Source organism: Oncorhynchus keta, chromosome 37 (assembly GCF_023373465.1).
Source record: "Oncorhynchus keta strain PuntledgeMale-10-30-2019 chromosome 37, Oket_V2, whole genome shotgun sequence".
Lineage (NCBI taxonomy): Eukaryota > Metazoa > Chordata > Actinopteri > Salmoniformes > Salmonidae > Oncorhynchus > Oncorhynchus keta.
The window spans coordinates 21,684,957-21,699,930 of record NC_068457.1 but is presented as its reverse complement, the minus strand read 5'-3'; the positions used below and the strand labels follow the sequence as shown (position 1 = coordinate 21,699,930).

Genomic DNA, 14,974 nt, shown 5'->3' with positions numbered 1-14,974 from the left:
ATTCCATGAGCAATAGCGACATTACATATACATATTCTGCTATTTGCTTGTGAAAATGTCATGGGATGTATTTGCTCTATTTAAATTGTTCCGCTCGTTGGGCACAATTACATTGTGCACATCTGACAGAGTGTGGCTTTAATTGGCATCAATGTATAACATGTGTAGGCTACCATATTTTTGTTTATGTACAAAAATATATTTCCGACAGAGGGCATTGTAGAGTTTTATCTATGATGTAACAGCACCATCTCCCGTCTCTGTTGTTGTACGCCCCGAAAACACAGCATCAGCACCAGCGCGTCAACACCACCAGCCTGCCTGCTTTCTGTGCATACTTAGGTTACCTGCCTCCGTTCCACCATGAGGTTTCCATGACAAAGAAAGCGGCGAGACTAGGCCTCCATTCCTCCTTCTCTGTCTCAATTCGCGCAGTTATGTCTTTGGTTCGCGGCTCCCTCTCGCCATGCCTGCGGACCGCCTGTGCCTGCTTTTCTCGCTGGTTGTGATCTCCTGCGGGGATGGTGTCGTGAGGGCGGCGCCGGAGGGTGGTGTCCTCGGCGGCCTAATCACGCTGCTGGCCGCCGAGGACAATGCCATCGCCACTGTCCCAGACGGATCCATCACCGGCCAGACGGCCCTTTCTCAGGTTCAGACTCCGTCTGTCCTAACACCAGGTACAGGAGATGTTTGCGGTATATTTGGGTTGGGCTGCGGGTTTGAGGGCCTGTCCAGCATGTTAAAATGGTGGGGAGGAAATGTTCAGTGTGGAGAGAATAAAACATTGGGCATGATAACGGAACTGATAATAATTTCTCATTGATAATATCATATAGGACGATATAGGATGATGATATTAACCTATATGATATTTTGTGTATTTATCTCACTCAACATAGGCTACAACAATAATGCATACAAACGCCTCGCAGAAATACAATGATGTTTTAAAACAATGTACACAATGATTGAACGGTTATCAGTAAACCTATGCACACCGGTTTTACCAACTTTATCTTCGCGTATTGTAGAGTATCCTACGCATTCAATATAAAGTATTTTACTAAGATTTATGACTTTCACTGCAATCTAAGTCTGTCCCCTCAGATTCCCCTGGCAGCTAATCGGGTTTAGTGTTATGATTTCATTTGAAGGTTTTCGAGATTAGGGGATTATCAGTATGGCCAGAGTGAAACTGTGCCTGTAATGATCAGGGTTTTAATCCTTTAGTACAGCACACTCACACCATATCTTTTTCACCATTGCCTTGCTTCAGAAGTCCTTCATTTAATTGACTAAGCCTCATCATCTTAGTTAGAGTTATTATCACAAGTAACTATGATCAGATTAGATTAGTAAACAGATTGTAGTCTATAAACAGGCTACATTTGATCATTGTTGCTGATTTGTCGGGGCAGCCTTGTATGCTAAATAGGACCTGGCCAATAGCATCGGTGTGTGTGTTGGTGGGGCAGGGGTGTGTGCTGTGCATATGAAGTGTGTGTATGTGTGTGTTCGTGCGTGTGTGCGTGCGTGCGTGTGTGTGTGTGTGTTCGTGCATGTGTTGTGGGGGAGGGAATGTCGACTGGCAACGCACAAGGCCACTCAAAGATGCTACAGCACTTTGATCTATTTTTCATTACCTCTCACAGATTCAGCTCTCATCACATTTTCATGTGCAGTTAAGGTTCCTGAGATAATTCATAGAGCTGCCACTGAATCTGAGGAGAGACTGTTTGAATGGGATCCCTGCATTCACAAAGCCACACACCGGCATACACCTTCAGATAAACCTTCGAAAACACCTTTAAATACACCTCCTTGGTCTTTTAGTGTAGTCTTGTCTCTTTGTATGTGGCTTTGTAAATGATTTGTTCCACCACAAAGGTTGTGTTCTGCACTGGTACATTCTATGAACATACATTAGTGTTCTGCACTGGTACATTCTATGAACATACATTAGTGTTCTGCACTGGTACATCCTATGAACATACATTAGTGTTCTGCACTGGTACATTCTATGAACATACATTAGTGTTCTGCACTGGTACATTCTATGAACATACATTAGTGTTCTGCACTGGTACATTCTATGAACATACATTAGTGTTCTGCACTGGTACATTCTATGAACATACATTAATGTTCTGCACTGGTACATTCTATGAACATACATTAATGTTCTGCAATTCTAGTGTAGAAAATCAGCCATACAAACAAAGGTTTAATATTACTTTGTCATTGCAATACACAAACTTCCTCACTTCCTCTGTTTCACTTCCTGTTTCCTGTTCTCCCCAGAGCCGCCCTTTGCCCTGAGGGTCCTGGTGAAGGATCAGGTGACCCGGCGGCGCCTGGGCGGGGCCCAGGTGGGGGTGTTTGTCAACCACACCCTGAGTAGCCAGGCCCTGACTGGGGAGAAGGGAGAGGTGCTGCTCAGGGTCCCCTACAGCCTGGGACTCAGCCTCACCATTGTAGCTAGCATGGAGGGATACGTCCTCACCCTGTTGCCCTGGAGGACCACCAAGAGACCTAGTGAGTAGCACTGTGACAGTCTGACCCCACCTGGAGGAGCCCCTGAGAAGCACCCAACCAGCTGACCTATGGGTGTCGGGTGTGGCTAAATTCTAGAGTTTAAACTGGGATAGTTCACCCAAACTACTAAATTATATAGCTGTTTGTTTCCTTTCCTTTAAAGCATTGATTTGACACAATGAGCAAAATAAGGTGTTCACCTACTGTGTCACATAGCACATTAGCATCAGGGTTTATTTTGTTTTTGCGTTGGAGCAAAGCACAATTTAATGCCGTACACTGCATTAATTGTATTGATTTCTTACTCTCAGAAGCAGGATGCACTCACTATGTATAGAACGTGTAGCCAGCGAGTCTGAGGCAAGCGTTTTGTGCTGAAATGTAACACCATAATACCATGTCATATCTAGTGTCAGCTAATTGCAGCTGTATTGAATAAGATGTTAAGGGGACTCTGACCACCATTTAGACATGCTGTATTTAGTAAGAGGAGACTGCTGCTCTTAGGGCTGCTCTCCTCTCTCTCTCTCTCTCTCTCTCTCTCTCTCTCTCTCTCTCTCTCTCTCTCTCTCGAATAAGGCAGAGCGGAGGGGAGAAAGATAAAGAGAGAGAGAACAGAGCAAGATAAAGAGAGAGGGGGCAAAGAAAGAACTGAGAGAGAGGTGACTGGTAGTACAAGCTATGCTCAGCGTCATCAAAAGCCACTTCCCTTCTCTCTAGTCTTACACGCAGGACCATAAAAAGCCCTTTTCAATGTTGCCATCTACTGGTGTCTTTGTAGAAGTACAGGGACATGACACTACAAAGAGACCCTTTTGAAAGTACATGTCAATAGTGTCTAGTGAGTTCCTGACTGGAATGTCACCTGACATGACCTCATGTGTATACAGTATTCTCCTCAGTGACCTTATCGCTGCTCCCTCAAAACCAAGGCAACATCTGGCTGTTTGACGACTCCGTGCTCATCACTGGGAAGGTACCTGGTATGTGCACACATCTGGAAACTGTCACTTCAACATAACCCTAAATGTGATGCAACATCTTACTCTTTGAACAATTTGAGTCTACTGTGGCAGAAGTGCTTTGGTAGAGCTTTGTTCTTATTTCCACAGACATCTCCTACCAGCCCAGCGTTCAGTTCCCCAAGAGTCACCTGATGCTCTCTGACGGCAGTAACACCTCCACAGTGATGGCCTACCTGACCGTGCCACAGCGCCACCTAGGCAAGGACTGTGTGAACTGCACCCCAGGCATCATTCACAACAAGTCAGGTGGGCTCAGCAAATGGAATACATGGAGTGCAGTGCACCAACTAATGGTAATGTGAGGTGGTATTGATACATGAAAGTAAGCATTGAACACTTCCAAGATTGAGGAATACTTCAAGATTCTGAGCTGAAGTAGCCCTGTTCATTTGCTGAAAACTATTCCTCTTTAATGATGTAGTGTTTGTAGAGCCTGCATATTTTAAAACGTTGGACATGTTGTAATTCTCTCCCGTGTGTTTGTATGTCACAGGAGGTTGGTGGCATCTTAATTGGGGAGGACGGGCTCGTGGTAATGGCTGGAGCGGAATTAGTGGAATGGTATCAAATACATCAAACACATAGTTTCCATGGTTTCCATGGTTTCCAGGTGGTTGATGCCATTCCATTTGCTCCCTTCCAGCCATTATTATGAGCCGTCCTCCCCTCAGCAGCCTCCACTGTTGTATGTGTGTTCAGTGTTCAGGAGTGTTGAGTTGCGGGCGATGGCAGCGGTCAGCACTCTGCTGTACTCTGGTGGTCAGGAGGTCCAGGTGAAAGGCCCCATCCAGATCTCCCTGCCCCTGGCACACACCACCAACCTGAGGCCCTCGGACACCCTCCCTGCCTGGGACTTCAACACCAAGACAGGTGGGGAATATAGCTACTAGAGAAGATTGTGGTCATACACACGTCCTTAAAAACATACAGCAGGCGCTGGGTTAATAAAGAATACTTGTAAAGAACAGGAAAAACTGCACACTGTTTATGCTCTCAATTCACCTCTTTATTGACAATGTTTAGATCCAAACCGGCTCTTCGTCTGGTCAAAACGAAGATGAAGATCCGGTTTGGATCGAAACGTTGTCAATAAAGAGGTGAGAATTGGGAGCATAAACAGTGTCCAGGCCTTCCTGTTCTTTATGAATATAGCTATTAGTGCAACAGAAGGACGAGGACTGGAACTACCTTTGTAACGTGTTCAAAGGCTTTGTTTACAAAATACTTCCTGTGTTCACTTACTTTGTGGAACTGGAAGTATCTGCCTGTGTCTTCCAAGTTTTACTTTATACATTTTCCTCACAATGTCTTGTCTTCCAGGTGCTTGGGAGAACCAGGGTCTGGGGATAGTGAAGATGGTTGGAGATCATCTGGTCTGGACCTACATTGCTTCTCACCTGGGTTACTGGATCGCTGCACCCCTACCCTCCTCTAACGGTATAACGATTATAACGGTCCAAAATGGAGTTTTCGTGAATTGAATGTTACAAATGAACTAAATGATGGAGTCTCACTCTCAGTATTGTCTTCAAACATGTCTTACTATCCTGGAGAACATATTGACCACCATCAACCTAATACAATCAACTCATCTCTGTCTATACCTGTCTAGGTTATATGGGCCATGCCAGCTCAATGGAATTCCTCTCCTACCACACCTACCTGCTCGTAGGAATACTGGGTGGGACTCTGGTTATAGTCTTGGGGTTTCTGGCTGTGCTGCTGTGTCAATGTGGGTAAGAGACCAACCTAATTAACTAACGTTACTGATTGTGTGTCAACTGCAGCTGGAAATATCACAGATGGGGGTGTGTGGGGCGAAGGGGGTTGTACAAAATGTTTACAGTAAGTTATACAATTGAAAACATTTGAATGGCCAGGATTGTTCTACAAATTATTGACACAAATGCTGATTATATGAAGTTAAACGTACACATAACAAAGATCCCCCAAAAGACCCACTGGGTATTGACTACCTTCTCTGCTTCTCAATCAACCTGCTGTGTTGACTGTCATCTGCAGAGGTTCAGGTTCCTCTCGTGGGCCGAGGAGGAGAGCACGGTTCTCGAAGCGGTCCGCTCTGAAGAAGGACCAGACCACCTCCACCCACATGGAGGAGGGCCATGCCATGATGTCCTTCCACCCCGGAGACAGAGCCCACGGTCTGGCCTCGCGCAGCGTCCAGTGTGACCCCTCCACCCCCAGGCACAACAAAGCCAACTACAACATCTATGTGGAGGACCCCGGGCGTGGGTCCGCCCTCCTGTATGAAAATGTGGGGAGCGGGACCAAGGGACCCCAGGCATCACACCACTACATCAACAGTGAGGAGGTGGCCAGGCTGAGGGAGAGGTCCAGAGAGGAGCAGAACAGAGCCCACCTGGGTGGAGGTTCTCAGCTGCTCCACCTTTACAACCAGCCTGTGGCCATCCTCCAGGCCCCGGAGCGCTTCAGCTGCCAGGGTGGGGAGCAGCAAGGATCAGGCTGCAAGTCGGCCACCTTCCCCCGTAACGGAGGAGCCTATGACACCCACTCCCACTCTGAGCAGGGTGGTCATGACAGCTACACCCAGACCCTCCCCAAGAACCCCCACCATGCCCAGGGAGCCAACCCCCAGCAGGGCGGCCAGGACCAGCCCCAGGCCCTGGAGACCACTCCCCAAGGCCCAGCCTCTAATCCTGGGGCGTGGGGCCGTTACAGCAGCCTCCCGGAGTCCTCCGTTTCCGTCCCCGGTACTCTGAACGAGGCGGCTGGAATGAGGGCCTTCAGCAGTGGGATGGGGGGCCCCAGTGAACTCCAGGGGATATCAGAGCGTACACTCCTGGAGCTGACCCGAGGCAAGGCCTCGTCGCCTCACCCCAGGGCCTGGTTCGTCTCCCTGGATGGGAAACCAGCCGCCTCGGTCCGCCACTCCATCATAGAGCTCCAGGGACGCCACCCACGGCCCCCCAGCAGCAACGACACCAGTCTGGACTCTGGCGTGGACATGAATGAGCCCCAGCAGAGTGTGAGGGAGGCGGAGCGAGAGAGGCCTTCCATCCGAGGCTCGTTCCCCCACCACAGCAGAGGGCGCTACAGCGAGGAGCAGGACCTGAGCAGCAGTGAGAGCGGCACCACTGCCACCTGCACCCCTGAAGACCCCTACCTGAGGAACATTCTGGACGGGAGCAGCGGGGCCATTCCCAATATCCCTGAGGAGCGGGACGGAATGGACACGTCCAGTGCACAGGAGGACAGTGAGTCGAGGGGGACACCGCCCCCACGCAGGCTGAGGAAGGTGAGGGAGAAGGGGAGGGCCGAGAAGAGAAGCGCCAGGCACCATGTCAGAGAAGAGAGGCCTCTGGTCAAACGGAACTAAGGCACTGCTCACCAGAGATGGACTGGGATGGGACTTATTTCAATACCAGTCAATTCTGGAACATTATTATACAAACATTGACATTATTGGCATTCAGTAGTTAATGGGCATGTGTCATGTCCAGTTGCATGGACAGTGATTTTTCCTGAATTGGCTGTGATGGTTACAGAAATGTTGAATCTGTCAAGAAAGGATTGAGTTTATTGTTGATTGTTTTCCTATAGGGGTCGTATGTTGACGGACGGCTGAGACAACGTATGGCGATGTTAAAGCGTTTTCTGTGGTTTGATGGATGTGTATGCTCCAGTCCTTCTAAAAGGAATAGTTAGATAGATGCTAGTGGACACAGCAGTAGTATGGCTTCAGATCGTCTCATTCCTGGCATCTGCGTCAAAGAAGATGTGTTCTTTACACTGCCTGCGATGAGGAGTTAGAGATACTGTATAGCGAGATAATGAAGGGTAATTAGAGAGGATAGAGGGCTGTATTGGGCTGAGCCGATGAGATCTGGCAGCAGAAACGGACAGTGATACAGTCCTCCTGTACAGAACACTGACACTTACCCACCGTGATTGCCTGCCTTTACAGGAAATCGATATTAACACCATTGCCTGCTCTGCTCACAGTGTTTAAGACTGGCTGTACCCAGCCATCTGTCTATCGCTCTGTTTATAAACTAGACACTGATTCACAGCTGTACCTTTTAGAGGTCATCTTTACACCTCTATTAAGGGGGAAATACCATATTTCTTTGAGAATGCATGAAAGGTATAAAGTAAAATGTTGTGTATGAAAAGAGGAAAGTGTGTGTATTTGACTTGTAGTGTGAAGACAATGGAAAGGATGTCTCTTCTTAGGGACATTAAGTCTGAGGGATACTAATCCAGTCATGTGTTACTTTAAGGTATTCTTCTTCAAATAGTTACTGTTGATGTTCAATGATTCCTGTTCCACGAGCAGATCTTTACACAACACATCGCTGTCCTCACATACAGATGGAGTATTGGGAGGTGGTCAGTTTAAGCTTTCATTGTTCAGTCTAAAAAGCACAGAACACTTTCATTTGCCTGTTTGTGATGCATTGGAGCACAATTGGGAACGATACACGTAATATAATTTGATTGGTTAGAACCCACTGCAATGAGAACGTAATAAGCGTAACATAAAACACTCAAATAAATGAAAGCACTCAAATGTTTTTGTTTTTTTTGTAAAAAGTGAGGTGTTATTTCAAATGAACACAAACTATATTGCTGTGATGGACTGATACATTTGGTGAAGCACACAATCTCCTCCTGAAAATGATGTGACCAGCGATATCAGTCATCCTGCTGCTAAATTTGAAACAACATTCATATTTTGCCCATATTTAGTCTTCCTCGTGGTGTGACATCACACACACCAGTACTTCAGTGTGTATGAGGATAAATACTGTACATGAATAGCTTTATTTGGTATGTACATACTCAAGCATATGATCTAGTATGTGTGATCGTGTATTTTTATGTATGTATGCATACATCGTCCTATCCTTTCTCAGCAACTGCGACAAAAAATGTTCCGAGAGAATGAGAATGCTTCTCAGAGTGAAGAAAGATGTTCTGAGAGAATGAGAATGCTTCTCAGAGTGAAGAAGAAAGATGTGCTTTTTTGAGCCATCATCACTATTCATAAAACCCAAGCTTTAGTGTATGTGCTTTACTTCTGAGGTTTGTTACATTATTGTGATCCGGGGTGTAAAAAGCTTGACGACGTAGCAACTTGTACCTTCTAAATGTAGCAGCGCAAGATATACACCTGACGAATGCAGAGCTGATGAATTATGAAGCATTACATTTTTTTTGAAGGCTAAACATGTTGTTGTTGTTGTCGCCACTGATGAAGGTTATGAAAAACCAGATGTTTCAACCATTGGAGAATTGTATAAAGTATAGTATGTAATAATATTTCTCAGAGACAAAACAGACCCCACTGGCCCATCCTTTTCAAAGTGGCCTTCACTGAATGTATTTCCTTCTATTTATTTCATTGTAATGTGGTGTATTTCTACTGTCCGTATTCATTTAACATTAACTGGCATTCAGGCTTTTGAAACGGGCATTTCTTGTGTTGATTACGTCAGTATATTACAGTAGTGTGATTAGTCTGCCTTTTTGTGCACTTATCAATGCCTAAGTAATAAACTCACTTGATACCAAGATGATGCATGTCTATGATTTATTCAATAATAAATGTCAACGGAATGAAGGCAGAATAACTATAAAAATTAGCATTGACATCAATTGCATAAACTGCTTTATAATGAAGACCACACAGGGTCTGTCCATAAAATAACAAAATAGAGTTTGGGTCTTTTGCTATGGCATCTGCATACTGAGTCCATTCCAGCATGACTATCTAGTGATCAACTACGGCCTAGTAGTGGCCCTTAGATTCCCTAGGCTCCCCAGTCATGGACACCAGCTCAGAGGTCCCAAGCTCCTCCCCCTCTCCCAGTGGGACACACCGCCCCAGCAGCCTCCTCAGAGCCAGACGGAACTCCCTCGACGCAAAGTAGTACACAAACGGGTCAAAGCAGCAGTTGAGGCTGTTGATGCTGAGCGCTAGTTTATAGTATCTGTACAGGCTCTTGCCCTGGGTGTGGAAGACTACGTGCAGGCCATGAAGGGTGATGGTTGGTAGGTAACACACCACAAAGCACAGGGTTGCCAAGGTGACTGTGGTCTGAGCCCGTCGCCTTGACAACACTTCCATCTTACCATCACTGCCTTCAGCTGCCGTCGGCAACGACCTGTGCAGGCCTCTGGCCACGGCAACGTAACAGCTGACCAGGACGACTAAAGGTAACACGTAGAACATCAGCAGAACAACTAGGAAGTAGAGATAGGCTACTGATTGGTGAATGAACAGTTTACGTGGAAGCACGTCGAAGCAGGTCGTGATGTTTAGCTCGACGACCCGGAGGGTGAGGTCACGGAGGAGCAAGGGTGTCTGAGTAATCAGAACAAATGCCCAGATGAGGACGCAGGTGATGGTGGCTCTCCGGGCGGTGCGCCAGTGTTTGGTGCGTAGCGGGCGTACGACACCGCAGTAGCGCTCGAGTGCGATGGCACAGGTGGTGAGGACAGAGCAATGCATGTTGCAGTTGAGGGCTGTGGTGGTGAGGCCACAGAGGGCAGCGCCCCACGGCCAGTCATTACCCCACAGGTGGTACAACACCTGAGAGAGAGAGAGAGAGAGAGAGAGAGAGAGAGAGAGAGAGAGAGAGAGATGGGCTTAGTGGTCATCAAATATTAGCTATGTCCAACTAGAACGGAAAAGTTTATTTGGAAACTTTGTGACATGTGACAGCAATTACAGTGCAGATTAGTTGTAACCGGTGCCAGAGTGTCAGAGACAACCCTGTACTTGGCACTTACAGCATGACTGCGCTGTGTTACCTGTAGTGGCAGTGACTCACCTGTAGGGGCAGGAAGGCGCTGTAGAGCAGGTCTGCCAGCGACAGGTTGATGGCAAACACAGACGTGGGAGTGTGGCGTTTGTAATGGACGTTCAGCAGCGCTACCAGAGACAGCAGGTTGCAGGGGGTACTGCACACAAACACAGACAGGTAAATAACAGGCACAGCCACGGTCATCACAGGACTGACCAGCATCTCCAGGGTGGCATTGTTGACCCCTCTGGCCACCTCTACTGAGATGTTCATTGTGACTGACCACAACAGTAACTTGACCACATCAACAGGGGGAGTTGACCAGGGTGACCACTCCTGTCACTTAGGTTGGTGTACAAGCATCACTGGGAATGATAAGGGAAGAAAGGAGAGTGTTATATATTTCATTTGAATACACCAAAACCACACTATGTTAGAGGAAGTGAAAGATATTGGTTAGGCAACAAGAGAGTAGTGTTGTTGAATGCAGAAACAGTGTGATGCCAATTCATCCATGTGAAAGACGAACAATGTTTTCCCCTCACACTATACTAGTTTCACTATTCACACTGTGACTACAACTGGAGAAAGCCCCTGATGTTCCCTTAAGGGGTGAAGTTATTGTAATGCTCACATGGGTCTTTCCATCATGCCTATTTCACATCTGTGTATGTGGAAATACAAATTGGAACAGGAAATGTACTGTCATAAACAGCTTGAGGTGAAGTTAGTTACTTTTTCCTATTGACATATTATTTGTATTCTACATGTATTCTACATGTATTCTACATGTATTCTACATGCTATTGACCTATTTCTCTAGTACAGAGTTTCCAAAACTCGGTCCAGGGGGCCGTGTAGTGTTTAGCACTACTGATTCAAATAATCAAAGCTTGATGATTAATTGGTTATTTGAATCAGCTGTGTATTGCTAGGCAAAAAAATAAATGTGCACCCAAGGGGCCAGGAACAAGTTTGAGAAACCCTGATCGAGTACAGGGGCTCTCCAACCCTCGAAGGGTTTTCACTCCAACCCCATTTGTAACTAAACTGATTTAGTTTATCAACTAGCTAATTATTATATTCAGGTGTGCTAGATTAGGGTTGGAGTGAAAACCTACAGGACGATAGCTCTTCAGGAACAGGGTTGGAGTGAAAACCTACAAGAAGGTAGCTCTTCAGGAACAGGATTGGAGTGAAAACCTACAGGACGGTAGCTCTCCAGTAACAGGGTTGGAGTGAAAACCTACAGGACGGTAGCTCTTCAGGAACAGGATTGGAGTGAAAACCTACAAGACGGTAGCTCTTCAGGAACAGGATTGGAGTGAAAACCTACAAGACGGTAGCTCTCCAGTAACAGGGTTGGAGTGAAAACCTACAAGACGGTAGCTCTCCAGTAACAGGGTTGGAGTGAAAACCTACAGGACGGTAGCTCTCCAGTAACAGGGTTGGAGTGAAAACCTACAAGACGGTAGCTCTCCAGTAACAGGGTTGGACTAAAAACCTACAGGACGGTAGCTCTCCAGTAACAGGGTTGGAGTGAAAACCTACAGGACGGTAGCTCTCCAGTAACAGGGTTGGAGTGAAAACCTACAGGACGGTAGCTCTCCAGTAACAGGGTTGGACTAAAAACCTACAGGACCGTAGCTCTCCAGTAACAGGGTTGGAGTGAAAACCTACAGGACGGTAGCTCTCCAGTAACAGGGTTGGACTAAAAACCTACAGGACGGTAGCTCTCCGGTAACAGGGTTGGAGTGAAAACCTACAGGACGGTAGCTCTCCAGTAACAGGGTTGGAGTGAAAACCTACAGGACGGTAGCTCTCCAGTAACAGGGTTGGAGTGAAAACCTACAAGACGGTAGCTCTCCAGTAACAGGGTTGGAGTGAAAACCTACAAGACGGTAGCTCTCCAGTAACAGGGTTGGAGTGAAAACCTACAGGACGGTAGCTCTCCAGTAACAGGGTTGGAGTGAAAACCTACAAGACGGTAGCTCTCCAGTAACAGGGTTGGAGTGAAAACCTACAGGACGGTAGCTCTCCAGTAACAGGGTTGGAGTGAAAACCTACAGGACGGTAGCTCTCCAGTAACAGGGTTGGAGTGAAAACCTACAAGACGGTAGCTCTCCAGTAACAGGGTTGGAGTGAAAACCTACAGGACGGTAGCTCTCCAGTAACAGGGTTGGAGTGAAAACCTACAAGACGGTAGCTCTCCAGTAACAGGGTTGGAGTGAAAACCTACAGGACGGTAGCTCTCCAGTAACAGGGTTGGAGTGAAAACCTACAGGACGGTAGCTCTCCAGTAACAGGGTTGGAGTGAAAACCTACAGGACGGTAGCTAGCTCCAGTAACAGGGTTGGAGTGAAAACCTACAGGACGGTAGCTCTCCAGTAACAGGGTTGGAGTGAAAACCTACAGGACGGTAGCTCTCCAGTAACAGGGTTGGAGTGAAAACCTACAGGACGGTAGCTCTCCAGTAACAGGGTTGGAGTGAAAACCTACAGGACGGTAGCTCTCCAGTAACAGGGTTGGAGTGAAAACCTACAGGACGGTAGCTCTCCAGTAACAGGGTTGGAGTGAAAACCTACAGGACGGTAGCTCTCCAGTAACAGGGTTGGAGTGAAAACCTACAGGACGGTAGCTCTCCAGTAACAGGGTTGGAGTGAAAACCTACAGGACGGTAGCTCTCCAGTAACAGGGTTGGAGTGAAAACCTACAGGACGGTAGCTCTCCAGTAACAGGGTTGGAGTGAAAACCTACAGGACGGTAGCTCTCCAGTAACAGGGTTGGAGTGAAAACCTACAGGACGGTAGCTCTCCAGTAACAGGGTTGGAGTGAAAACCTACAGGACGGTAGCTCTCCAGTAACAGGGTTGGAGTGAAAACCTACAGGACGGTAGCTCTCCAGTAACAGGGTTGGAGTGAAAACCTACAGGACGGTAGCTCTCCAGTAACAGGGTTGGAGTGAAAACCTACAGGACGGTAGCTCTCCAGTAACAGGGTTGGAGTGAAAACCTACAGGACGGTAGCTCTCCAGTAACAGGGTTGGAGTGAAAACCTACAGGACGGTAGCTCTCCAGTAACAGGGTTGGAGTGAAAACCTACAGGACGGTAGCTCTCCAGTAACAGGGTTGGAGTGAAAACCTACAGGACGGTAGCTCTCCAGTAACAGGGTTGGAGTGAAAACCTACAGGACGGTAGCTCTCCAGTAACAGGGTTGGAGTGAAAACCTACAGGACGGTAGCTCTCCAGTAACAGGGTTGGAGTGAAAACCTACAGGACGGTAGCTCTCCAGTAACAGGGTTGGAGTGAAAACCTACAGGACGGTAGCTCTCCAGTAACAGGGTTGGAGTGAAAACCTACAACATCATAGGCGGATGTAGAATGTATGTAGAAAATAGCACAAAAAAATACAATTGAAATAAAACTTGAACGAGAAGTTGACTGGTACTGTAGTATTTTATTTTTTAGCACTTTTTTTTTACTGTCGAGGAAGCTTGCTTTACCACTTACGCTGCACCCTGTGCATATGTAAAAAAAAAAAAAAACGTTGTTTTATTTAGATAGCTTGAAATAGGTGTAGAGCTGTGAAGCAGCATTGTGAAGCTTATGAATTGTTATTTTAAAAAATCTCCCAGGCAATGTATGCGGTCATTGAGATGAAACCTCAATCTGATGTTCCGCTCTGATTTCAATAGCTTGGTTTCCATCCACTTGGCAACAGATTTTCATACTAGTATTCAAACAACATGATACACTGTGTCAAGTTTTTAAGGTACTTGCTGAGGCCTGCATATAGACAATATCACCATAATCCAGCACCGATTTTTTAAAAAGTGCATTGAACATGATCCTTTCTGCCGTTTGACAAATAAAAATAATCTTGATTTTTTTTGTCCATAATAATCTTACCATGTAGGCTATACATGCGGCGCTCTAGACAACAGCGCCCTGCTCGCTGTTGGATATTTTATTTATATTTGTATCACCTTTATTTAACCAGGTAGGCAAGTTGAGAACAAGTTCTCATTTACAACTGCGACCTGGCCAAGATAAAGCAAATCAGTTCGACACATATAACAACACAGTTACACATGGAGTAAAACAAACATACAGTCAATAATACTGTAGAAAAATAAGTCTATATACAATGTGAGCAAATGAGGTGAGGTAAGGGAGGTAAAGGCAATAAATAGGCCATGGTGGCGAAGTAAATACAATATAGCAATTAAAACACTGGAATTGTAGATTTGACAGTAGATGAGTGTGCAAAGTTGAAATACTGGGGTGCAAAGGAGCAAAATAAATAAATATAGTAGAGGAAGAGGTAGTTGTTTTTAGATGGGCTATGTACAGGTGCAGTGATCTATGCGCTGCTCTGACAGCTGGTGCTTAAAGCTAGTGAGGGAGATATGTGTTTCCAGTTTGAAAGATGTTTGTCGCGCATGTGCCTATACCAGAGTGGGCACACTCACTATATAAGGCAAACAATTGTGTGAGAAACCCACCAGTAGAGTTAAAAATGTGATGGAAACCAATTTAACTTGTATTTTTTATTCGGTACACGGGAATTTAACCGCAAATGGCATTTTTATGTGCACCACGTCATGACGCACAGCGTTTTTAT

General features: G+C 46.3%; 2 protein-coding genes across 2 annotated transcripts; one reads left to right on the top strand and one right to left on the bottom strand.

The window, feature by feature from the left end:
• Positions 1-263: 263 nt before the first annotated feature.
• On the top strand, positions 264-6,980 carry LOC127916742 (protein FAM171B-like). The gene is made up of 8 exons (XM_052499719.1): positions 264-677; positions 2,302-2,535; positions 3,426-3,518; positions 3,648-3,806; positions 4,260-4,430; positions 4,881-4,997; positions 5,173-5,296; positions 5,583-6,980. Exons 1-8 carry the CDS (start codon positions 467-469, stop codon positions 6,916-6,918), a joined length of 2,445 nt encoding a protein of 814 aa, XP_052355679.1. The 5' UTR covers positions 264-466; the 3' UTR covers positions 6,919-6,980.
• Positions 6,981-9,118: 2,138 nt separating this feature from the next.
• On the bottom strand, positions 9,119-14,291 carry LOC118379631 (P2Y purinoceptor 8-like). Its single transcript, XM_052499718.1, has 6 exons — positions 12,718-14,291; positions 12,114-12,672; positions 11,856-11,941; positions 11,684-11,812; positions 10,379-11,640; positions 9,119-10,137 (listed from the first exon to the last, which is right to left on the bottom strand). Exons 5-6 carry the CDS (start codon positions 10,622-10,624, stop codon positions 9,334-9,336), a joined length of 1,050 nt encoding a protein of 349 aa, XP_052355678.1. The 5' UTR covers positions 10,625-11,640; positions 11,684-11,812; positions 11,856-11,941; positions 12,114-12,672; positions 12,718-14,291; the 3' UTR covers positions 9,119-9,333.
• Between the last annotated feature and the right edge of the window lie 683 nt (positions 14,292-14,974).